Source organism: Oncorhynchus nerka, linkage group LG13 (genome assembly GCF_034236695.1).
Source record: "Oncorhynchus nerka isolate Pitt River linkage group LG13, Oner_Uvic_2.0, whole genome shotgun sequence".
Classification (NCBI taxonomy): Eukaryota; Metazoa; Chordata; class Actinopteri; order Salmoniformes; family Salmonidae; genus Oncorhynchus; species Oncorhynchus nerka.
Genome location: NC_088408.1, coordinates 52,403,294 through 52,430,279, shown reverse-complemented (window position 1 = coordinate 52,430,279; position 26,986 = coordinate 52,403,294). Strand labels below are relative to the sequence as shown.

General features: G+C 40.6%; 1 protein-coding gene across 3 annotated transcripts; it reads left to right on the top strand.

Moving 5' to 3' along the window:
• On the top strand, positions 1 to 26,986 carry LOC115139681 (lysosomal-associated transmembrane protein 4A-like). Of its 3 annotated transcripts, none has more exons than XM_029677312.2 (7): positions 11 to 294; positions 12,377 to 12,515; positions 16,830 to 16,906; positions 19,032 to 19,154; positions 20,617 to 20,730; positions 20,988 to 21,086; positions 25,331 to 26,986. In XM_029677312.2, the coding sequence occupies exons 1-7, from the start codon at positions 166 to 168 to the stop codon at positions 25,403 to 25,405; spliced, it is 756 nt and encodes a 251-aa protein (XP_029533172.1). In that variant the 5' UTR covers positions 11 to 165; the 3' UTR covers positions 25,406 to 26,986. The 3 variants fall into 3 exon arrangements, with proteins under 3 accessions (XP_029533174.1, XP_029533172.1, XP_029533173.1); XM_029677313.2 differs by having other exon boundaries at positions 18 to 294; positions 20,617 to 20,712; XM_029677314.2 differs by lacking the exon at positions 19,032 to 19,154 and having other exon boundaries at positions 1 to 294.

Here is a 26,986-nt window from a genome sequence, read left to right as displayed (position 1 = left end):
GTTGACGTTCATCATCCTAGCTCCACAATGGCCAAATAATGTTGTCAATCAAGACAGCTAATCGTTTGTGTTTTCTTTCAACACGCCTGTCACATAAGTGGGCGTTTCATATCAGTGTCGGTTGTTGATGGTGGAGGCTTTCTTAGTCGCCCAGCTTTTTCAGCGATGTTTATCCCTACTCTTGAGGAAGACATGCACCATTTTAAACCGAATCGACACAGGTTCTACACAACGCGATGCTGTGGGTGTTGCCATGTCAGGACGGGAACCATCATTCTCGGCACTTGGTACATGGTACGTACAAATGTCAATGTCGCCTGGCTTTTTAGATTGTGCTAGCTAACGTTAACTAGCTAGTGTTAGCTTATTTGCGGTTATGTTGCCACTGTATGGCCTACTATTGAGAGTAGGCCATTGTGCTAACTACCAAAAAGCTAAATCGAATACCATCTTTGTCAAGAAAGTTAGTTTGATATCTGATGCGTGCCATACTTTTGTAACATTGTATCTATATGGAATTTGTTATATTGGCGCTAATGTTATCGGATAGCTAGCTAACTAACTAGCGGTTAACGTTACCCGTATGGACTTTCAACTCCCCCAGGTGCACATCGGAGGTTGTTCTAACGTAGGCTAACTGTTACCAGCGTGTCAGGTAAACAGTAATGTTAGGGTAAATCCACTTGAATTCAATCACTTTGACCGCATCCCTTTCCATACATGTTTACACATGGAAGAAGTGGTCAGAATTGGACAATTCGGACCATTCAGGAGTTACAGGTAGGGAAGTGAAACATTCATGCTTCTGCACCAGACCGGTCTCATAGACTTGATAGACATAAAATCACATTTGATTGGTTAGCAGATGTTATTGCAAGTGTAGCGAAGTGCTTATGCCTCTAGATCCGACAGGTCAGCAGTATCTAACAAGTTAGTATCTAACAATTCCATAACAACCTAATACCTAACAAATTCCACAACACCTAATACACAATCTAGTAAAGAAATGGGATAAGAATATATAAAATATATGGATGAGGAGTGACCGAGCAGCTAAGATGCAATAGATAGTATATAATAGGATACACTATACAGTATGAGATAAGATGAGATATGAGATAAGTAATGCGAGATATGTAAACATTCTTAAAGTGGCATTATTAAAGTGACAAGTGTTCCTTTTTATAGTGGCCAATGATATCAAGTCTGTAGGTAGACGGCTGCCTCTGTGCTAGTGTAACAGTACTCTTCTTGCGTTGTGTACAATCAGTCATCGACACGGAACTTCAATATGTAGCACCAGTCATGTAGATTTATTCTGTTAGGAACGGCACAAAATTGCACGTCATGCAATGCACGTCTCACCATCCAACTTTGCACTCACGCACGCTGGTTTGGTGCTTGTTCACTGGGCTAGTTACCAAAATAATACAATTACAATATACAATATAATATCTTTAACAATGTACCTGTTAGGAACGGCACAAAATTGCACGTCATGCAATGCACGTCTCACCATCGAAAACTTATCGAAAACTTCAATAAGCATTTCTCAATGGCTGGCCATGCCTTCCGCCTGGCTACTCCAACCTCGGCCAACAGCTCCACCCCCCCCGCAGCTCCTCGCCCAAGCCTCTCCAGGTTCTCCTTTACCCAAATCCAGATAGCAGATGTTCTGAAAGAGCTGCAAAACCTGGACCCGTACAAATCAGCTGGGCTTGACAATCTGGACCCTCTATTTCTGAAACTATCCGCCGCCATTGTCGCAACCCCTATTACCAGCCTGTTCAACCTCTCTTTCATATCGTCTGAGATCCCCAAGGATTGGCAAGCTGCCGCAGTCATCCCCCTCTTCAAAGGGGGAGACACCCTGGACCCAAACTGTTACAGACCTATATCCATCCTGCCCTGCCTATCTAAGGTCTTCGAAAGCCAAGTCAACAAACAGGTCACTGACCATCTCGAATCCCACCGTACCTTCTCCGCTGTGCACCTCAGCCACGCTCAAGGTACTAAACGATATCATAACCGCCATCGATAAAAGACAGTACTGTGCAGCCGTCTTCATCGACCTTGCCAAGGCTTTCGACTCTGTCAATCACCATATTCTTATCGGCAGACTCAGTAGCCGCCAAGCTTACCCTAGTAAAACTGACTATCCTACCGATCCTCGACTTCGGCGATGTCATCTACAAAATGGCTTCCAACACTCTACTCAGCAAACTGGATGCAGTCTATCAGTGCCATCCATTTTGTCACTAAAGCACCTTATACCACCCACCACTGCGACTTGTATGCTCTAGTCGGCTGGCCCTCGCTACATATTCGTCGCCAGACCCACTGGCTCCAGGTCATCTACAAGTCCATGCTAGGTAAAGCTCCGCCTTATCTCAGTTCACTGGTCACGATGGCAACACCCATCCGTAGCACGCGCTCCAGCAGGTGTATCTCACTGATCATCCCTAAAGCCAACACCTCATTTGGCCGCCTTTCGTTCCAGTACTCTGCTGCCTGTGACTGGAACGAACTGCAAAAATCGCTGAAGCTGGAGACTTATCTCCCTCACCAACTTCAAACATCAGCTATCTGAGCAGCTAACCGATCGCTGCAGCTGTACATAGTCTATTGGTAAATAGCCCACCCATTTTCACCTACCTCATCCCCATACTGTTTTTATTTATTTACTTTTCTGCTCTTTTGCACACCAATATCTCTACCTGTACATGACCATCTGATCATTTATCACTCCAGTGTTAATCTGCAAAATTGTAATTATTTGCCTACCTCCTCATGCCTTTTGCACACATTGTATATAGACTCCCCCTTTTTTTCTACTGTGTTATTGACTTGTTAATTGTTTACTCCATGTGTAACTCTGTGTTGTCTGTTCACACTGCTATGCTTTATCTTGGCCAGGTCGCAGTTGCAAATGAGAACTTGTTCTCAACTAGCCTACCTGGTTAAATAAAGGTAAAATAAAAATAAAAAATCCATCTCTGCACTCACAAAATATATGAACCCCCCCACCAGACACAGTAAGTTGCTAGCTAGTACTGGCGGGGAATTCTTTACAACAAAATGCACAACAAATATTCTCCAAAAACCGCTGCATCTTATGTGTGATGTTCGAATAACATTTACAAACAATTTGATATAAATTGTACATTTAAATCATCACTTGAGAGTATAAAAATCACTTTTTATGTACAGTGCTTGGCAACCAACAACTTACCGCTGGGTTGGTGCTTGTTCACTGGGATGATTCTAACTGGAACATTCCCCCCTCGTAAGCAAGCTACGCAAACCAGCCAATAAGATGCCATGTTGAGTAGGTGAAGGCAAGACAAACTCAAACCAAAAACCCATTGGCTTAAAAATAAAGTGGCAAGGGGAATCACCAATATAACCCTGTTACACTAGGGATGGCTGTTTAACAGTCTGATGGCCTTGAGATTGAAAAACAGCTTCTATCCCTCTGTCCCAGTTTTGATGCACCTGTACTGACCTCACCTCCTGGATGGTAGAGGGGTGAACAGGCAGTGGCTTGTCCTTGATGATATTTTTTGCCTTCCTGTGACTTTGGGTGTTGTAGGTGTCCTGGAGGGCAGGTAGTTAGCCCCCGGTGATGCTTTGTGCAGACTGCACCACCCTCTGGAGAGCCCTGCGGTTGTGGGCGGTGCAGTTGCCGTACCAGGCGTTGATACAACTTGACAGGATGCTCTCGATTGTGTACCTGTAAAAGTTAAGGGTTTTTGGTGACAAGCCACATTCTTTCAGCCTTCTGAGGTTGAAGAGGCTCTGTTGCACCTTCTTCACCACACCGTATGTGCTATGTACACCGAGGAAGTTAAAACCTTCCACCTTCTCCACTGCTGTCCCGTCAATGTGGATAGGGGGGTGCTCCCTTTGCTGTTTCCTGAAGTCCATGATAATCTCTTGTTTTGCTGACATTGAGTGAGAGGTTATTTTCCTGACACCACACTCCAAGGGCCCTCACCTCCTCCCTTGTAGGCTGTCTCATTGTTGTTGGTAATCAAGCCTACCATTGTTGTGTCGTCTGCAAACTTGATGATTGAGTTGGAGGCGTGCATGGCCACGCAGTCGTGGGTGAACAGGGAGTACAGGAGAGGGCTGAGCACACACCCTTGTGGGGCCTCAGTGTTGAGGGTCATCGAAGTGGAGATTGTTTCCTACCTTCACCACCTGGGAGTGGACTGTCAGGAAGTCCCGGACCCAGTTGCACAGTGCGTGGTCAAGACTAGAGGTCGACCGATTAATCGGAATGGCCGATTTCAAGTTTTCATAACAATCGGAAATCGGTATTTTTGGGCGCCGATTATTATTTTTATATATATATAACACCTTTATTTAATCTTTATTCAACTAGGCAAGTCAGTTAAGAACACATTCTTATTTACAATGACGGCCTAGGAACGGTGGGTTAACTGCCTTGTTCAGGGGCAGAAAGACAGATTTTCACCTTGTCAGCTCGGGGGATCCAATCTTGCAACCTTACAGTTAACTAGTCCAACGCAATAACGACCTGCCTCTCTCTCGTTGCACTCCACAAGGAGACTGCCTGTTACGCAAATGCAGTAAGCCAAGGTAAGTTGCCAGCTAGCATTAAACTTATCTTATAAAAAAACTATCAATCATAATCACTAGTTAACTACACATGGTTGATGATATTACTAGATATTATCTAGCGTGTCCTGTGTTGCATATCATCTGACTGAGCATACAAGTATCTGACTGAGTGGTGGTAGGTAGAAGCAGGCTTGTAAACATTCATTCAAACAGCACTTTTGTGCGTTTTGCCAGCAGTTCTTCGTTGTGCATCAAGCATTGCGCTGTTTATGACTTCAAACCTATCAACTCCCGAGACGAGGCTGGTGTGACCGAAGTGAAATGGCTGGCTAGTTAGCGCGCGCTAATAGCGTTTCAAACTTCACTCGCTCTGAGCCTTGGGGTGGTTGTTTCCCTTGCTCTGCATGGGTAACGCTTCGATGTGGTGGCTGTTGTCGTTGTGTTGCTGGTTCGAGCCCAGGGAGGAGCAAGGAGAGGGACGGAAGCTATACTGTTACACTGGCAATACTAAAGTGCCTATAAGAACATCCAATAGTCAAAGGTTAATGAAATACAAATGGTATAGAGGGAAATAGTCCTCTAATAACTACAGCCTAAAACTTCTTACCTTGGAATATTGAAGACTCATGTTAAAAAGGAACCACCAGCTTTCATATGTTCTCATGTTCTGAGCAAGGAACTGAAACGTTAGCGTTCTTACATAGCACATATTGCACTTTTACATATTGCACTCTCCAACACTTTGTCTTTGCATTATTTAAATTATATTAAGTTAAAATACGTTTTTTTTTTTTGGTCCTCTAATAATCGGCGTTGAAAAATCATAATCGGTCGACCTCTAGTCAAGACCCAGGGACTCAAGCTTAATGATGAGTTTGGAGGGTACTATGGTGTTGAATGCTGAGCTGTAGTCAATGAACAGCATTCTTACAAAGGTATTCCTCTTGTCCAGATGGGTTAGGGCAGTGTGGATCTATTGGGGTGGTAAGCAAATTGAAGTGGGTCTAGGGTGACCGGTAGTGTGGCGGTGATATGATCCTTGATTAGTCTCTCAAAGCACTTCATGATGACAGAAGTGAGTGCTATGGGGCGATAGTTTTTAGTTGAGATACCTTGGCTTTCTTGGGAACAGGAGAAATGGTGGCCTTCTTGAAGAATGTGTGGACAGCAGACTGGGATAGGTATTGATTGAATATGTCCGTAAACACACCAGCCAGCTGGTCTGCGCATGCTCTGAGGACTCAGCAAGGGATGCCGTCTGGGCAGGCAGCCTTGCGATGATTAACACGTTTAAATGTTTTACTCACGTCAGCCATGGAGGAGGAGAGCGGGTCGCGTTAATGGCACTGTATTGTCCTCAAAGCGAGCAAAGAAGTTGTTCAATTTGTCTGGTAGTAAGACGTCGATGTTCGCGACGGCGCTGGTTTTCTTTTTGTAAACTGTGATTGTCTGTAGACCCTGCCACAAACGTCTCGTGTTGGAGCCATGGAATTGCGACTCCAGTTTGTCTCTATACTGACACTTTGCTTCTTTGATTGTCTTGTGGAGGGAATAACTACATTGTTTATATTCAGCCATATTCCCAGTTGCCTTGCCATGATTAAATGCGGTGGGACGTGCTTTCAGTTTCGCTTGAATGCTGCCATCAATCCATGGTTTCTGGTTAGGGAAGGTTTTAATAGTCAGTGGGTACAACGTCTCCTATACACGTCCTTCATAAACTCGCTCACTGAGTCAGTGTATACGTCAATGTTGTTCTCGGAGGCTACCCGGAATATATCCCAGTCCACGTGATTGCTTCAATCTTCAAGTGTGGAATCCGATTGGACACTTCTTGTTTTCATTCCTGCCTATGGGAGGGAGCATCAAGATGGAGTCATGGTCAGATTTACACAAAAGGAGGGCGGGAGAGGACCTTGTATGCATTGCGGAAGTTAGAGTAGCAATGGTCGAGTGTGTTACTCACTTGTGTACTGCAATCGATATGCTGATAGAATTTAGGTAGCCTTGTTCTCAAATTAGCTTTGCTAAAGTCCCCAGCTACAGTAAATGCAGCCTCAGGATTAGAGGTCGACCGATTATGATTTTTTTTAACGCCGATACCGATTATTGGAGGACCAAAAGAAGCCGATGCCGATTAGTCGGCCCATTTAATAAATAAATAATAATATTTATTTGTAATAATGATAATTACAACAATACTGAATTAACACGTATTTTAACGTAATATAATACTTTAATAAATAAATAATAATATTTATTTGTAATAATGACAATTACAACAATACTGAATGAACACGTATTTTAACTTAAATATTATTATTTATTTATTAAAGTATTATATCATTTGTAATAATGACAATTACAACAATACTGAATGGACACTTATTTGAACTTAATATAATACATCAATAAATCAATTTAGCCTCAAATATATAATGAAACATGTTACATTTGGTTTAAATAATGCCAAAACACAGTGTTGGAGAAGAAAGTAAAAGTACATATTTGCCATGTAAGAAAGCTAACGTTTACGTTCCTTGCTCAGAACATGAGAACATATGAAAGCTGGTGGTTCCTTTCAACATGAGTCTTCAATATTCCCAGGTAAGAAGTTTTAGGTTATAGTTATGGGTATTATAGGACTATTTCTCTCTCTACCATTTGTATTTCATATACCTTTGACTATTGGATGTGCTTATAGGCACTATAGTATTACCAGCCTAATCTCGGGAGTTTATAGGCTTGAAGTCATAAACAGCGTAATGCTTGAAGCACAGTGAAGAGCTGCTGGCAAACGCTCTATCAAATACGAGCCTTTGGTTATTAATATGGTCAAATCCGGAAACTATCATTTCGAAAACAAAACGTATATTCTTTCATTGAAATACGGAACCGTTCCGTATTTTATCTAACGGGTGGCATCCCTAAGTCTAAATACTGCTATTACATTGCACAACCTTCAATGTTATGTCATAATTATGTACAATTCTGGCAAATTAATTACGGTCTTTGTTAGGAAGAAATGGTCTTCACACAGTTCGCAACGAGCCAGGCAGTCCAAACTGCTGCATATACCCTGACTCTGCTTGCACATAGAGTAGTGACACAATTTCCCTAGTTAAAATAAATTCATGTTAGCAGGCAATATTAACTAAATTTGCAAGTTTAAAAATATATACTTGTGTATTGAAGGGCATTGATGTTTATGGTTAGGTACATTAGTGCAACGACAGTGCTTTTTTGTCATGAATGCACTTGTTAAATCATCACTTGTTTGGCGAAGAAGACTGTGATTCGATGATAAATTAATAGGCACTGCATCGATTATATGCAACACAGGACAAGCTAGATAAACTAGTAATATCATCAACCATGTTTTAACTAGTGATTATGTTAAGATTTTTTGTTATTTTTATAAGAAGTTTAATGTTAGCTAGCAACTTACCTTGGCTCCTTGCTGGACTCATGTAACAGGTAGTCGGCCTGCCACTCCTTGTGGAGTGCAATGTATTCGGCCATAATCGGTGTCCAAAAATGCCGATTACCGATTGTTATGATTTGAAATCAGCCCTAATTAGTCGTCCATTCCGATTAATCGGTCGACCTCCTAGTACATATTCTTATTCCATCCCTTTTACTTATAATTGTGTGTATTAGGTAGTTGTGTAATTGTTAGATATTACTGCACAGTCAGAACTGTAAGTACAAGCAATTCGCTTACACTTGCAATAACATCTCCTACCCATGTGTATGTGACCAATCAAATTTCAGTGTGATATCGATTGAAGTGATTAACCAAAAAAGTGTTGTGTTAAACTTCTGCGTTGGCGATCCACTTGAATCAAAATGAAACAATTTTAACTAGCTTACTCCTACAAATTGTCCTCTAACCAGGGATGTACACGTTATTCCCAGATTATGTGTGGTTTTTGAGCTGTGTTCGTTTTAACAGGACGCTAAAATCAATTGATTTCGATGTGATAATCGGTATGAGTGTAAGACAAAAGTGTTGCATTTGTCTCTCTGTTTTGGTGACCCCTGTATCAAAATGCAACATACCGAAATGTAGCAGACTGTACTGCAGGTTGTCCTCTGACCTGTAATGTAAAAATATCTACTGTTTCCATGTGGTTTTTGAGTTATGGTAATTTCCACAGTGTATATCTCGAAGAGTGATTTATTGGCACTTGTCAAAAAAACAACAGGGTTTTTGGTGCGTGTGCAGTTTCCAGTGCTCCTTTTTTAAAATTTAAATATTTTTTTTTACAAGTAATTAGGACTGGTTGATATGCCCTAAAACTTGAATCGAATTTTTTACAAACTTAAGGGCGATTCATGATGTACAGTGCACTGTCAACTGGGACCTTATCTATACAGGTCTGTGCCTTTCCAAATTATGTCCAATCAATTTAATTTACCACAGGTGGACTCAGTTGTAGAAACATCTCAAGGATGATCAATGGAAACAGGATGCACCTGAGCTCAATTTCGAGTCTCGTAGCAAAGGGTCTGAATACTTATGTAAATTGATCTTTTTTTATTAATTTGCACACATTTCTAAACCTGTGTTCGCTTTGTCGTCATGGGGTATTGTGTGTAGATTTAAGAAAATATTTTATTTAAACCTTTTTTAGCCTCATGCTGTAACGTAACAAAGTGGAAAAAGTAATGGGGTCTCAATACTTTCCGAATGCACTGTACACAGGTGAGTAGTGTGGAGCCGTCCTCTTTTTCCTTCCTTCCTTCCTTCCTTCCTCTAAACTAGTCAAGCTTGCTTTTCGTTAATAAAATCACAGTAAGCCTATGCCCCAGCACTTCGTGCCTGCATATGAGAGGCGCGACATCAAATAAATGAATGTGCCTGAAAACAAAAGGCTAAGTGAATTTCTACTCATCGTTACCATATTATATAGGGCGTGCAAATTGACTCGCTTGGACGATTTAGGAGCATCATGTTCCTCCATGTAAAAAAAATATAACTGCAACCACGGCGTACACAACACACACACCCAGGTACCAGGAGGCAGGACAGATGGCAGACAGTGGAATGTTTCCCAGTTATCGCTCACTTTGTGACTGACAGTCGCCTTTCCTGTCAATAGATTGCTAGAAGATGCATATTGTTCATTCTAGCGGGAAATGGCTCTGAATACTTTCCCCCCCTAACTTACTGTAAAAAAAAGTAGCCCAGTTCATTGATTTAATATCGTTCCACGTACAAAAAAAGATTGCAGATTTAAAACTGCAGTAAAAGTGCAGTAACTGCAGTTGACAGTAGTATTTTGGATGCAGTAAATGCAGAATAACTTGTGTACTGCAGCTATACTGCACTCCAACTGCAGTTACACTGCAAAATTACTGCAGGGGGAGAAAAGTATTTTGTTTTCAGCATACTGCATTTATGCTGCACTATAACTGCAGAAAAGGTTTTTTACAAACCTCTGAATTGTAAAAAAAAATATATATATATATATATAATGCAGTTATTTTAATTAGAAAAAGTAACCTGCTCAAAATGAGTGTGTAACTGGCTGTATAGCCACAGCCTGCACTAGTGGTAAACACTGCACTTAGATTAGAACTATGATCTAAGATCCCTCCTAATGTGTTCTCCAACTCATAAAACATTTTAGAATAAAGCTCAGTGCTGTTAACCTTGCAAGGTGAGGTATTGAATTCAGGAGTGTCAATAATTTTGACACCTACCTTTTTTGATGAAAAAAAAGTATTACTTGCTAAACAATCTTTATCTGAGACAAATATTAGTATGAATATATATATATTTTTTAGTATACAATATAGCTCAGTATTATAATTATTTTATACAGTAGTTTTTGCGCATCTTTATCAAGGGTGTCAATAATTTTGAACTCCACTGTTTGCTTTCTTCGTGTGAACATCAAGAGACGTCACTATTTTCAACCTTCTACAACACACAAGTGTCCTGGGCCCGGTTTCCCAAAAATCATATTAAGGCTAAGTTCATCATTAGAACCTTCTTAGGAGCATCGTTAAATATCTGAGCTGTTTGCTAAAACCATCGTTATTTGTACTTGAAAATGTTCGTAATCTTAACGCCTGCATCAGACCACTCGTAGAACAGCTGTGTCCTTAGATATTTTTTTTCCCCCTTTGCCCTTACACAAGATCTCAGCTAAACAAAGAATCACATAGTTTATCCATCTCTCTGACCCCTGATAACTTCAGGACAAAGTTGACTACAAATACAAAGTTGCCAATGTCTTCAATATGCTTCAAATGAAAACCGAAATGACTTATATATAATAATATAAAATATAAACAGTATTTCAACCATATTGAGTTCTTTTTAGCTCCTTGTAGGCTAATGTCTGTAATTTCTCAATATATTTCATGATTATGTGCCAAATCTGTGATTTTTGTGAATTTGTATTGAGTATGCCTCAAGTTGCAGTGGTAGGTGGTAATAGGAGCTGATCCGTCGTCAGTATTGTGAGATCATTTTAAACTAAGATTCTAATGGAGAAAGCTAATCCGAGAGCAGTGCTCCCTTCGATATTATCAGTATTGACACTAGAGGTGTGCCAACATGACCATACTCTCAATCAGATCTGTAAAATGACAGTTGATAATCAGATCGAATGATATTCGTGATTGGAAAAAACGGAAGTGTTTTAATATGCCTAAATATATGTTGGCAAAATATCTCCCTACACATTCTCAATGCAAAAAAAAGATGCAGATTATGAGCCGTGTGCGGAGGGGTGTGTATGTCCTCCAATTTGCAGTGGGCGAGAAACTGATCGGGAGAAATTATGTAGAGAGTGGATGGAGAAATACAGCTTCACTCTATCCAAACAGAACAGCAGGATCAACGTACAGCCTGCCCGCTTTACAGACAGCCAAACTAGCCAGTTTAGTTATTTAGACCACGTTGAACCTTGCACATGACTGACTGACTGACATGAGAAAGATACGTGCTGGCATCCGAAAAGTACTTTTTTTCCCCAATCACAGAAAATTACAAAATACTATGATCATAATCGTATCTAAAAAATAATAAAAAATGCCCGTATCTGTTATGATACTCGTTTTGTCTTACTACTCGACACCTGCTCCAACGATGCCTTAGCAATTTCTCTCTGTGTTGTGTTTTGGGAAGCCCATGTTACATCTTTGGCCGTTGTAGGAAAGATGCATCTTTAAAACACTCAGAAGCCTATCTTCCTTCGTGATGACGGTCCCAGGTCCAACATTGTACAGTCGTTATTTCAGTGGAAATGAATAATAATGTTGTTCCTAAAACACAAGGGACTATCGGCCTCATGAAATAAATTGGTTAGGCTTAGGCCCACCATGTGTAGTGGTGGCGGATGGGAAGTTGACCTTCACAGAAACTAACAAGGTTTTTTTGAGAACACTATCCAGACTAAATGTTTCATGGAATGTGGCTCTACATCTCCCTCCATTCCCTTCTTTATATCCATCTTGGCTACATCTCTCTGCCCTTTCTACTCCTTTTTTTTAACCACTTTTACTGACATTCCTTAGTCTATCATTCATGTCTGCGGAAAGGAAACGTAAGTTGAAACAGAAACTGGTGTAATAAAATATAGATGTTCTAATCTACAACAGACTGTAACCTAGCCTGGTGCCCAGTCAGATCTATTTGTAATGTCTTGACAACTCCTATGGTTATTGTCACTCACGCCAAATTATAGGCGTTGGCAAACCAACACAAACGGACGTAGGAGCATGCTATGTATTCAAGAACATAGTCTAACAATACCTTTCTCTCTCTTGCCAGGTGGTGAACCTGTTGATGGGCATCCTGCTGACTGTGGCCGTGACCCACCCAGAGAATGTGCCCACCGTCGACTTGCAGTATGAGGTCATCGAGCACTATTTTAGCCACACATTCCAAGGAGAGGGGAATGTCCTTAAGGGTTAGTTTATCTAATCTTCATGTGTGGCTCATGTTCAACTTGAGTTGTCTATGTTCACCATTAGTGACATCGTCCACAATTGCTGCAGGCAGTAGCTAGCATGATTTAGCATCGTCCCCCAATTTATACAATATTTGTTAACATTTCCACGTAGTTAGCAAAGCTGCACTACCTTTTTATATACTGGTACCTCATGGCTGTCCCGCACACACACCGAGAGACACACACAGAGACACAGCCAAATCCCCTTGATAACATCGCCATGGATAACTATCACCAAATGCCTGCTTCTTTAACCTTTTTAGCCCAATACGGACTCATGTAATGGACATATAATGTAATGTAATGCACAAAATAGTCCAAATTGGTGAAGTGAAATGAAAAAAAAAGATAAGTGGTGCGTGCATATGTATTCACCCCCTTTGCTATGAAGCCCCTAAATAAGATCTGGTGCAACGAATTACCTTCAGAAGTCACATAATTAGTTAGATTGCACACAGGTGGACTTTAAGTGTCACAAGATTTGTCAGAGTCTGCAACAAGGCCCCAGATTTGTCAAGGCCCCAGAGTCTGCAACACCACAAAGCAAGGGGCACCACCAAGCAAGCGGCACCATGCAGACCAAGGAGCTCTCCAAATAGGTCTGGGATAAAGTTGTGGAGAAGTAAGGATCAGGGTTGGGTTATAAAAAAATGTCAGGAACTTTGAACATCCCACAGAGCACCATTATTTCCATTATTAAAAAATGGAAAGAATATGGCACCAACAACAAACCTGCCAAGAGAGGGCCGCCCACCAAAACTCACGGACCAGGCAAGGAGGGCATTAATCAGAGGGGCAACAAAGAGACCAAAGTTAACCCTGAAGGAGCTGCAAAGTTCCACAGCGGACTACAATTTAGCTTTTTTTGGCCATGAAGGAAAACGCTATGTCTGGCGCGAACCCAAAACCTCTCATCAACCCGAGAACACCATCCCCACGGTTGAAGCATGGTGGTGGCAGCATCATGCTGTGGGGTTGTTTTTCATCGGCAAGGACTGGAAACTGGTCAGAATGATGGATGGCGCTAAATATAGGGAAATTCTTGAGGGTAACCTGTTTGTCTTCCAGAGATTTGAGACTGGGATGGGGGTTCTCCTTCCAGCAGGACAATGACTCTAAGCATACTGCTAAAGCAACACTTGAGTGGTTTAAGGGGCAACATTTAAATGTATTGGAATGGCCTAGTCAAAGCCCAGACCTCAATCCAATTGAGACTGACTTAAAGATTAATGCACACCAGGGGAACCCATCCAACTTGAAGGAGCTGGAGCAGTTTTGCCTTGAAGAATGGGCAAAAATCCCAGTGGCTAGAAGCTTATCGAGACATACCCCAAGAGACTTGCAGCAAAAGGTAGCTCTACAAAGTATTGATTTTGGGGGGGTGAATAGTTATGCATGCTGAAGTTTTCAGTGTTTATCTTATTTCTTGTTTGTTTCGCAAAAAATATTTTGTATCTTCAAAGTGGTAGGCATTTTGTGGAAATCAAATGATATACAAACCCCCCAAAAATGTATTTTAATTCCAGGTTGTAAAGGCTTCAAAATTGGCTTACTTTCGCAAGCCACTGTAGATGATTTCAATGAAAACATAAAATGATGGCATTATAAACAGGAGGCTATAGGCCTATTTCAATCATTGAAATACATTTAATACTAATCAATGAAGTTCTATTTTGATACCTTCAGGCTTCTGTTTGTAATTTGTCTCAATATATTTCATGATGTGTAACACGTGCACAATGATGTGACTCAATATTTTCGGCTGTAGGTGGTAATAGGAGCTGATCCGTTGTCAGTATTGTGAAATAATTCTTAGTGTTCATTTTCACAAGTACTCGTAAGTTGTTTTTAGTGGTTGTACTAAATATCTTCTAATTTCACGTTGCTTTTGTTTACGTTGTGAACATAGCAGAAACTCGAACTAGCTACATTGACTAACTAGTAGTTTCTTGACTTATATGAATATTAGTAAAATAGCCAGTGGTGTCTAGTGGTGGACATTGTGCAACCAAAATCAACTATATTTCTCATTTCAATTCACAAGATGGAATGAACGTGTGCGTTATCAGTCAAAAATGGAACCTCTGAGATTCTGAAGCTTGAACGCTGCCGTTGGATGTGACTCAACGCGAGCAGTATAGCAGCTTTTAATGATTTCATAGGGAGCATTCCCTTAATGGTTAATGTCTGGCGGAAACTCCGGACGCCCGTATTGTAGCAGGGCTGTTAGTGTCCGAAAGTATTTTAGCCATGCATTGCATTTGTATTGGGTAACCATTAGAATAAGGCGCCTCATATTTGCAGCCATAGGTGGTAATAGGAGTCAATCCGTTGTAAGTATTGTGAAATAATTATAATTTTAAGGTAAACTTTTAATGGACAAAGCTGATCCGAGAGCAGTGCTCCCTTACTTTCGATCTTATCTGTAAGGTCCCTATGCCTCTGACGCACTTGTCGAACGTTCTCGCTGCATGATGTTTTGGGAAACGAGTCTTTGGCCGTTGTAGAAAAGATACATTGTTAAAACACACTTAAGCCTAAATTCTATCGCTATCATGAAACTGGGCCGAGTTTCTATGCACTCTGTGGTTGACTTGCTGTTTACAGGGTGGGGGGTGCGCTACATAAATCCTGGCTTTGATACAATGTCAGCATTCAGTGAATTGATTGGGCTATTATCAAAGCCTGGCACTGCTGTGGCTTCATCAGTGCCATTTCTAATCGGTCTCTTCCCACTTAGTTACTATGTTAAAGAAGGAGATCGTGAGCCAGAGTTTGGCATCTACACATCCGATTTCACCCTGCAGGAATGGTTCAAAATCACTGGTCCGAGACTTTTTCAATGCTGTCCATCCCTTTCTATGTCCCCCACCTACTGTCTAAATAAAGTCCACAAAATAAAAGTAAATTGTTTACAGACAAAAGATGAGGGACTAAACCGCTGTAACCTATAGTCTGTTAGTGATATCAAAGTACAAGGTGTGGAAGAAGAGGGCCCTCTTCAAATACCCGAGAAATCGATGGCTTCCTGCACAGTTTAAGAGTGACTGTGTGAATAATAGACCTTGAGAGCCTTGTGACTGAACCACACATGCCTCTCCTCAATGACTTAATCATTCCCGAGCTTAGCAGGAGGTACATAAAGCATGTCTGGTTGGAGGGGTGTATGCTGGGTGAAGAACATTCAGAAATCTCTTCCAATACACATTGCCTGTGAGCATCAGAGGTGAACCAGTTACATACACAGCTCGAGCATGACATTCATCAGCATTTCTCTGACTACGTTCCTCCATTGAGTAAAAAAAAAACTTCTGATTTCCAGGAGGACAATGAGCTGTTGCTATCGATAAGGTGTCTCATTCATCATTTTCACCTCGAATGGAAGTAGAGGGACTTTTGTCAGAGGTTGCTTGTTGTGAGTGATGAGGGAACTTTATGCACTTGGCCAGATGATTCTGCATCTTTGTTGCATTCTTCACATATGATTTGGCGCAGTATTTGCACATGTACACAGCTTTTCCTTCCACATTAGCTGCAGTGAAATGTCTCCACACATCAGATAGTGCCCGTGGCATTTTCCTGTAATGATTAGAAAAAAAGTAAAAAAACAACAAATACAATTCCATGTACAAATAAATAGATAAGCAGTTAAATTAAACAACTCCTCTGTGAGATAAAGGTTTTAAAATGAAACATGCATGGAAACAGGTGAATTAACACTGTTAGCAGGCTCAAGCAAGCTAAAACCCACATGATAGCAAAAACTAACTAGCAGAAATTGTTAACAAGTTTGAAATGATTTAAACACACTTTGCTGTAGGCTACTATTTACTAGTTAACAAAAAATCATGTATGTCAAAAAATATATTCACCCCACCCAGTATTGTAATCAAAACTTACCAGAAAGCATGTAGTCCTTAGCTCAGACCGTGTAGTAGTGTGGGCTCAATAGCTTCTCATTGCAAGATCTTGAGAATCATCTGCACATTGCAATTGCATTGTTGCAATTCCATAGAATTGGGGATAGTTTAACCAAAATATGCCACAGGACCTAGAATTGCCTTATGTGTATCCCACAAAAAGGTTCACTGTTATAAGTTAACTTTTTAAAAATGAATTTAAGCAACATGCCCCAAATTCCAGGGCTTAACTTCCCATGGAAAATTTCCAGAAAAATTCAGGAAATTTAGCGGGAAGTTTCCCACCCTTTGCAACCCTATTTGTCCTTCAATAAAGTATTTTACCCTAATAAATGTCTCTCTGTGTTTATAGAGAATGCCTGTGTGGGATTTGCCATCTCTCTGCTGATGCTCACTATCAGCGCCATGATGGTCTATGGAGCCATTACTGTAAGTTATTTCCTTTCTGATTTGTGTGTCTATGTGAGCGTGTTTTCATCCACATCATGTCCATAATGAAATTCATGACAATTACAAATTCTCGAGTCAACTTCTCAACATTTTTGCTCAGGGGTGGGAAAATAACCCCCTGCATAATCTTTCATCCTGACTACTCTCTTGGTTTGTTATGCAAATGTCTGCTCCTAAATACACACTCATGAAAGCCTCGTTTTCCTACTTTCTAATACACCTTTTGGTCGCGGCTATTCTAAACCCTGAATACAAATTAAATTAACATGTATAGCGGGCCTACGACAAATACCCCTGGAGGAGTGTGTAAAATAGGAGGTTGAAATTATGTTATTGAACCTCAACCATTACGAAAGAAAGCGGACTGAAACAGGGAGGGACTACCTGGAGTTGTCAAATAATAAACACTCATTTTGAGTTTTGCATTGCAAAATGTTTTAAAACGATATGTGCCCTAATGAATACAACTCAGGTGGCAGCCCTTTGTCACATCCTGGTGTCTAAAAGGACCATTTCTAACGTATTTAATGCTTTTCCAGCAATGGACATTGACTCACTGCATGCAAACTCCTTACTTGTGCATTCTACATGACTCACTGCATGCAAACTCCTTACTTGTGCATTCTACTTGCCCCACCAGGGCAAGCAGAATGTTTGCTACACAACGTTGCTCTAATGATTATCATGTTTACCTCACCAGGCCTGCCTGATGGGTATCCATACTGACAGGTTTGTCGGCTATGTGACGTGGACCCGACTAGATCTGCTAGTTTAAATGGCGACGCACAGCTAACGCTTGCGTCTCGTAGAGGTTCTGCGTAAGCATAGAGCGTTATGCCTTAGCTGTGACTGCAGGCTCTTAGGTTACCCATGTTGATGCCCTGTATTCAGTGTTCACACAGTAGGTCCATTGCTGGCTGTAGCCTCCCCTGCTAATTACCAGTCATGATGACCTAAGCAAAGACGTGTACAGTGCCTTCAGAAATCATTCACACCCCTTGACTTAAAAAAACAACCTTTGTTTGTGCTACAGACTGAATTTTTTAAATGGATTAAATTGAGATTGTGTATCACTGGCCTACCCACAATACCCCATAATGTTAAGGTGGTATTATGTTTTTATGACTTTATAAACAAGTCACATGGACTCGCACTGTGTGCAATAGTAGTGTTTAACACGATTTTTAAATGACTACCTCATCTCTGTAGCCCACTCATACTCATCTATAAGGTCCCTAGCTCAAGCAGTTAATTTCAAACCGATTCAACCACCGATCAGGGATGTTTTCCAATGCCTCGTAAAGAAACACCTATTGGTAGATGGGAAAATAATTTGTATATCCCTTGAGCGTGGTGAAGTTATTACATTTCGGATGGATCAATAACCTTGTAGTTACTCCACATTACTAACCTAAGTGACATGGTGAAAATAAGAAAGCCTATATACTGTTATGTTCCCCAACAAGAAAACCAAAAATGTTGTTCAAACAGAAGGGGGAACGAACAAAGAGTCACTGACAACAACCAAAATGAAACGGGTGGATTTTAGGAGGGTGTCCACTGAAGGTTGCATAGCAACAACTGGGACCTAACAAATATCCACCATGAGCACCCACTACCAAACTTACACAGGAAGCAAACCAAAAAGTGGAGCAAAATGAAAACAGGTAAGATCAGACAAAGGAATTTTTATTTTGATCAAACAGGGAGAGTCAACTAAAGGTGTTGGCCCTCCACATCTCTCAAGACAACTGGAGCACCTTCCGTCTAACGAGGTGACACCAATCGGTGCACCCTATGTGCTAAAAGACCAACCTCAAAACATAAATGGAAAAACCAAAACTTATAACAATACAAAAAAGTATATTTAACCCATTTTGAATTCAGACTGTAACACGTGGAATAAGTCAAGAGGTATGAATAGTTTTTGAAGGCACTGTACATAGAAACTCTTGATTTTGTGAGATCCTCAACATTTAGATTAAGCTTTTGCTATGGCTACATATGGCCCTTGCTTGACAAACCTCATGATGAACTCTAGTGAAATGGCCATCCTTTCACACTTTTGTTTAGTAATGTGTGTGGTTCCCCCCCCCACCCGTAGCATCGTGACGGCTGGCTTATCCCGTTCTTTTGCTACCAGCTCTTTGACTTTGCTCTGAGTTGCCTGGTGGCCATCAGCTCCCTCACCTACCTGCCCAGGATAAAGGACTACATGAAGGAGCTGGTGAGTCAGTCTAATCCTTCACCACTGCCTGTCAGCTAGTCTCACAAATCACAATTTTGAAGCGAACTAGAAGTCTTGTGAATGTTTAAAAATAATTTAAATAATTGTTTTATTCTAACAATTAACAGGAACAATTTTATGATAACCACCATTGTTATGATACAGAAAAATACAAATCTGCTATAAAACATCCAGTTAATGCTCTTTGTTTTCTGGTCAAAGCACAATCAAGTGGTGAGGTGCTCCGCGGACCCTTACACTTCAGCTCCACTATAAGAGTTGCGTTACTTTCAGCGTTGTGTCAATGTGGCGTTCTACATGCTTACACAGAGCACGTTGTTTTGAGAGCGAAGGAGCAGAGTGGAAGAGCATCTTTATTTAAAAAAATCTGTACTGTTACATATTGATCTATTATGCGTAAGTACCATGGCTTTGGTCCAGTTTTTCCGCAAGTACTCATTGTTTATAGTGGTTGTACTGAATATCCTCTAATTACACGTTGCTTTTGTTTACATTGTGAACATAGTCAATGTAGCTAGCTAGAGTTTCTGTTAACTAGTAGCTTCTTAACTTCATAAATCTTAGTAAAATAGCCAGTGGTGTCTAGTGGGGGCCATTATGCAACCAAAATCAACTTTATTTCAATTCACAAGATGTAATGAAAGTGTGCGATATCAGTCAAAAATGGAACCTCTGAGATTCTGGAGCTTGAACGCTGCCGTTGGATGTGACTCAACGCGAGCAGTATAGCAGCTTTTATTGATTTCAAAGGAAGCATCCCTTAATGGCTGATGTCTGACGGCAACTCCGGACGCTCTAGTGTAGCAGGGCTGTTAGTGTCCAGAAATAATTTAGCCATGCATTGTAGTCATTGCGATCTCTAGCGTTGCTATTTTCTCCAGTTTTCTCGTGTCAATTAACTTGTGACATTCCTGGATTACTCGTTATATTATTAAAGCCCGATTTAATTAACAAATACGATGGTCAGTTGAAAAAAGGTTAAGGGTAAAAAAAATGTTTTAACAATTAAGACAAACTAATAAATCAGATTACTTATATTTAAGGACAGAATCTATATACAATCCCGATATGAGCTTTAACTGTCGGTAGTAAAACAAAGCTTAAACTGTTTGCGTGAACTCTAAATATACAGAAAATTAATGTTGAGTTAGCTTCCGGGTATGGTAGACTGCTCCTCACCACTCTATGAAAGCAGTTAATTAAAGAAAAACATTAATATGGGTTGCTGATTCAAAGTTAGAGTTTATATTCAGAGAGAACTAAAGTAATTTCTGAGTACTTGGGAATGTTAGCTGGCTAACTCATTGACCTCGCTCTGTAATATACCCCCCTAGAGGGTTTAAATGTGTTCTCACTATCGTTGTCACCTGGCCTGTCTGTTATGGGGTTTTGTTTAGCTTCTGTATGTGCTGAATGTCTCTCTCCTCTCCTCGCCTCTCAGCCAGACTTCCCCTACAAGGACAACCTGCTCTCCATGGACTCCAGCTGCCTGCTGCTCTTCGTCCTCGTCTTCTTCACCTTTCTCATCATCATGAAGGTCTTTGGGGAAATAGCTGTGATTGAATGCTCTACTCCATTCCCAAGAATATGCAATTTATTTGATTTGCTGCACTTGTTAGTGTTCATGTGAGATTTGGTCTGAATGACCAATCCATGAAAGTAATTTAGTAGACTGATAGACAGGTCTTTAGTAGATGGGTTATATGCCTTCAGATGCTGAACACATTGCACACATTGTGGCTCTCTAGGACCAGGATTGAGCATCACTGGATCAGGTAGAAGGACTAAACATTTTGACCACTTTCCCCTCAGGCTTACCTGATCAACTGCGTGTGGAATTGCTACAAGTACATCAACAACAGGAACGTGCCGGAGATCGCCGTCTACCCTGCCTTTACGGCGCCTCCCCAGGTATGTTTGTGCCTGAAAAGCCCCTACTCGGATTACCGGTAATTACATCTGAAGCATACCTTTCACATCTTTAAGCAGTCTGCAAACAGGTTTGGTTTGCTCCTAGCAGAACTTGACTAGGCGACGCAAACGTCTGCTCCCTAAAGACCTTCACTTGAAAATTTTCAAAATAGTATGCCAATATTACTGTTTATCCCTCTTGAGCAACAACCGCCTGAAATACTTCATCAAAATGGTCTGAATTAATCTAAGATAAATCAAGAAATCTGTAATTAATGTTGACGATTTTTCAGAGGTCAACTAAGATGTTTGGAGCAGTATTTCAAGTGAAAAGATTTGAATGAAAACTAGTAGTCTCTCATTGAAGAATCCTGTCCATAGTTCCATCTTCCACTAGGCGTAGTACTGTTGACCATTCACAGACGAAGGGGCGTGGACTTTGTCTACCGAACTTTGACTTGCCTCGAGGAAAAAAATGTGTGCTCGATCAACCGAAGTAAAAACTGCAGAATAAAAATAACTGTTTTCCGCTAGCCCAATAATTCAAAAAGTAGCAAGCCAGGCTCCCCTGGTTTAAGACATTTTTGCAGAACAAACTATTTTGGTGGCCTCTGGTACATTCTAATCCTATATGGTATTTTAGTTTTATCAGCTGGTGTACAATATGATATAAAACACCGGAAACATTTTAATTTTGACTGCACTGGACCTTTAAAGAATCCTATAAGAGTCTGCTGACTTCCACGAGCTTCAAGCTTCCTTTTTTAAGACGGATGAGAAAATACATCTGCCATACAGGTATGATTGAAGAATAAAGCAGGTGTCAAGCATTTGCTTTGCTACACAGAAAGCAGCAGCAGCTGACTACTCCATTGTCAATACTTTGATTAAATCAAAATCAATATCAGTATCGTTATTTTTATTCAATCTGTTTTATTTGATCATATTTTGGACCAGAGTTAGGCTAGTGGAGAGATCCTACCTATTGTTTCTGCAGTGAAGAGGATTCACAATCTTCATCAAATGTTTGCATAATTAATCTGCAGATTAATCGCAAAAAGGCCTACCAGTATGCAAATTAGGGAGCCAAATGAACAGCTATCTTACCGATGGAATTTGGTAGGCTACTGACGAGTCACTCACTTTAACGTCACGGTCTGGCAAGTCCTGATGGACTTCATATCAAAAATACAAACAAGATCGTTACTCGTCCCGATGTGATACTATGGACGTACACTGTGTACGAAACATTAGGCAATCTTTCCATGACATCGACTGACCAGGTGATTCCAGGTGAAAGCTATGATCCCTTATTGATGTCACCTGTTAAATCCACTTCACTTAGTGTCGATGAAGGGGAGGAGACAGGTTAAAGAAGGATTTTTAAGCCTTGAGATAATTTTGATATGGAATGTGTATGTGTGCCATTCAGAGGGTGAATGGGTCAGACAGAAGATTTGCCTTTTGAACGGGGTATGTTAGTAGGTGCCTGGCACACCAGTTTTTATGTCAAGAACTGCAACGCTGCTGTTTAAAAAACAAACAGTTTCCTGTGTGTATCAAGAATGGTCCACCACCCAAAGGACATTTGGCCAACTTGGCACAGCTGTGGGAAACATTGGAGTCAACATGGGCCATTCAGCACCTTGTCAAGTCAATTCCTAACGAATTCAGGCGGTTCTGAGGACAAAAGGGGTGAAACTCAATATTAGGAAGGTCTTCTTAATGTTTATGGACTCGGTGTATAACTACATTGCATGATTTATTAAGGATATACAGTACTAGTCAAAGTTGTTTTTTTTGTTGACCTTTTTCTACATTGTAGAAGAATAATGAAGACATAAAAATGATGAAATAACACATGTGGAATCGTGTAGTAACTAAAGTGTTAATACAAAAAAAAAAAAAAAAATCTTCAAAGTAGCAATACTTTGCCTTGATGACAGCTTTGCACATCCTCTTTGGTGGCTTTGACATTCTCTCAACCAGCTTCACCTGGAATACTTTTCCAACAGTCTTGTAGGAGTTCCCACATATGCTGAGCACTTGTTGGCTGCTTTTCCCTTCACTGTGGTGCAACTCATTCCAAACCATCTCAATTGGGTTGAGGTCGGGTGATTGTGGAGGCCAGGTCATCTGATGCAGCACTCCATCAATCTACTTCTTGGTCAAATAGCCCTTAAAGCCCAAGGGTTTGTTGGGTCATTATCCTGTTGAAAAACAAATGATAGTCCCACTAAGTGCAAACCAGATGGGATGGCGTATTGCTGTGGTAGCCATGCTGGTTAAGTGTGCCTACTCTGCGTCTCACAAAGACACGGCGGTTGGATCCAAAAATCTCAAATTTGACTCATCAGACCAAAGGACAGATTTCCATGTCCATTGCTTGTGTTTCTTGCCCAAGCAAGCCTCTTCTTCTTATTAGTGTCCTTTAGTGGTTTCTTTGCAGTAATTTGACCATGAAGGCCTGATTTCATAGTTGTTGTGTCTGTTACTTGAACTCTGAAGCATTTATTTGGGCTGTATTTTCTGAGGCTGGTAACTAATGAACTTATGCTCTGCAGCAGCGGTAACTCTGGGTCTTCCTTTCCTGTGGCAGTCCTCATGAGAACTAGTTTCATCATAGCGCTTTATGGTTTTTGCGACTGCACTTGAAGAAACTTTAAAAGTTTTTGACATACCTTCACGTCTTAAAGTAATGACTGTTGTTTCTCTTTGCTTATTTGAGCTGTTCTTGCCATAATATGGACTTGGTATTTTACCAAATAGGGCTATCTTCTGTATACCACCCCTACCTTGTTGGCTCAAACTCGTTAAAAATAATTTTGTGGAATTTCTTTCCAAGGCACACCTTTTCGATTTGTTTAAACACTTGTTTGGTTAGTGCATGATTCCATGTGTGTTATTTCATCACTTTTATTCTACAATGTAGAACATAGTAGAAAGAAAAGAAACCCTTGAATGAGTAGGTGTCAACTTTTGACTGGTACTGTATGAGATTAACTTTGAGTCAGTTCGACACCTTTTAAAGACTAGCCAAGCTTGCTGTTTGTCAATCAAAGCACAGTAATTGGCCTATGCGCCACCAATCCGTGGCTGCATATGAAACTAGCCAGGGTGCAACGTTCACTTCTCACTGGCCCGGGGTGGTGATCTACTGGCCCGAACATGGTGTAGTTCTTAAATGCATTGTGGACATGCAGGGGCCTATAGGTTGGCATGCTTTCTCTCTATATTCAGCTATTAATAGGCTACATTTGGTTATTGTGTATTAAACATTTGTGTAATATAATTTAGCAATGCAAGTCATTACTCCATTGTTTAGAACTGCATTCTATTAATTGCATTCATTTTTGTTTCTAAATTGTCATTTTGTGGAGATTTTAAAATAGGACACTATTTCCAAAAGAGCAATCGACATGGCTACAGTAGGCTTTCCAAGACAAATGCTACTGCTTGATGTGACTCGTGGGAGCGTGGTGGTGCTTGAATGAATGGCCAATCATATTTCTCAAATACAAATAGCATGACATGTGTGTAGTCTTCGATGGTAGACTGCGACTGAGCAGGTAAATGTTGAACTGGAATGCGAAAAGTTACTGTCTCTGTCAGGCCAGTGACTGACGAGATCCTCTTGCCCCACACACATTTTTACTTGCTCCGGGTCAGTGGTCCATCAATGATAAAATAAATGAATGTGTCTGAAAACAATGGGCAGAGTGAATGTTGACTTACCTTCACCACATTATATGGGATGTGCGCGAATTCATTCTATCTCCCTCCGTGTAAAGAAATGTGACTGGAACCACAGCGTACACATCACACACCCAAAGTTACTAAGAGGTGGGACAGATGACTGCCAAACCAGCAGTGTTTCTCTGTCATCGTTCACTTTGTGACTGACCAGGCGCCTGTACTATATCAATAGATCGCTAGAAAGTGCATTTTGTTCATTCTAGTGGAAGAGGGCTCTGCAGTCTTTCTGACTAGAGAGTTGAAAAGTGGACAAAGTAGCCGACTGTAAATTAGTCTGTAATCTGGAAAACACTTAATAACGTCATAATATATGAGCGTTACTGATACAGTACACCCAGTCTCCTTCCCAGATAGTTTAACAGACATTATAGCATTATCAAATATGATTCATGTCCATCTCTGGTCCTTTCACACTGCGAAGTTGGCTATATTTCTAAATTGATTTATTGTTTAATGAAATGAATAATGAACTTTCTCTCTCTCCTCAGTACATCCTGCCCACCTACGAGATGGCAATGAAGATGCCAGTGAAAGAGCCCCCTCCCCCCTACATGCCTGCCTGAAGACCCCCTCGTGTGTGTGTGTGTGTGTGGCCTCCCACAGCTCGCCATTTTTAACCCAGCAGTGCATTTCTAGAGAGGGATAATCTTTAAAGGCCCAGTGCAGTCAAAAATGTGATTTCCCTGTTTTTATATACATTTCTACACTGAGGTTGGAATAATACTGTGAAAATGATAAGGCCCTTCTAGTTTCAAGTTGTATTGGTTGTATGTATGTGATACACGGAATGCTTCCTTACAGGTTCCTTCTCGACAATGCAACAATAATAAGAAACAATAAAAGAGAATAATACTAACAAAGTATAAATGGCTCAGTTGAATAACATTTTTAGAATGATTATAGTACAGGAAGGCACAAATTATAGTCCAATATTTGTGTGTTTTGGGGGCAAGTGGTTAAATGGTGTAATATTTGGCCCTTTTAGTGTAAGAGCTGTTTGAAAAGCGTGCCTGTTTTGGTGGGATGGAGTTTTGGCCTTCCATGGTGACATCACCATGTAGTAAATTAGTTAATAGACCACTAAGGAAAGAGTCCCAAACTTCTTTGCCTTAAGAGGTAAATATTCAGTTCTCCACTCAGACCATTCCAACAGTCCTAGCAAAATTCTTGCTTGGGAAATTGCTCTTTGCTATAAGAAGCAGTTTTTGTTGTCAATTAAAATGGTCAAAAACAAACAACCACTTTTAAGGTGCTTAATTGTTACCCAGAAATGATTTCATATTTAGATAAAAACAGCTGCATTGGAACTTTCAAAGGCCCTGCATCATTCAAACCCAGACCCCATAATATTATAGATAGGTGAAAGGAGAGTGGAGGGGCAGATCAAGTAGTCTGCCATTGGATAACGTGAAATGTATAAAGCGACGAAAGCTTTCCGATCTCACCCCCCCCATCTTTTTGATGTCTTAGTAAAAAATATATATTAGTGAAAGTACCATCGCTTGAATGCCTATCACCTGTTAGTTCTTCTTTAGAATAAACACCATCCTTATAGATTTGATATTGTGTGACTCTAAAAAAAATAAACATTCTTAAGACAATCCACTTATGATCTCTTATCTTATCGTTGAATCTGTTTTTTTTGTCCAGAGTTTGACGGGGACATCTGTAGCAGTTTTTATCTCTTCGTCCCTTCATTTATTTAGCCTTGGATGTCCATCAGTTAATCCGCCACCTGTGTGCCATGTCCATTATCCACCGCCGCCTTCTGTGTGACCCTGCGTTGTTAGCTTAGTTAAGCTAGTGAATTGTGTTGCAGTTAAATTACCTGATGCTGCTGGTTAAAGGGAAAGTACACTCCAAAACCAAAGTTTTTCAGATTTCAGACAAAAGTTGTCAAGATGAGTCTTATTTTGTCTCAACAAAGGTCCACTTTGGAGGTCTGGAAACATCTGATAAATGTTGGTTTTGGAATGGATTGTCCTGTTTAAGGAGAGAGATGCCTTATCAGGAAAGTGGAGAGAATAAATGGCTAGTTTTGTGAACAGTGGTGGATGCATGCTACTCTTTCTGCCTTTTTCTTTACGTTGTGTTTTGATCCTTGTGAAAAACACATTCAATAAACATTTGTATTCATCACCTGA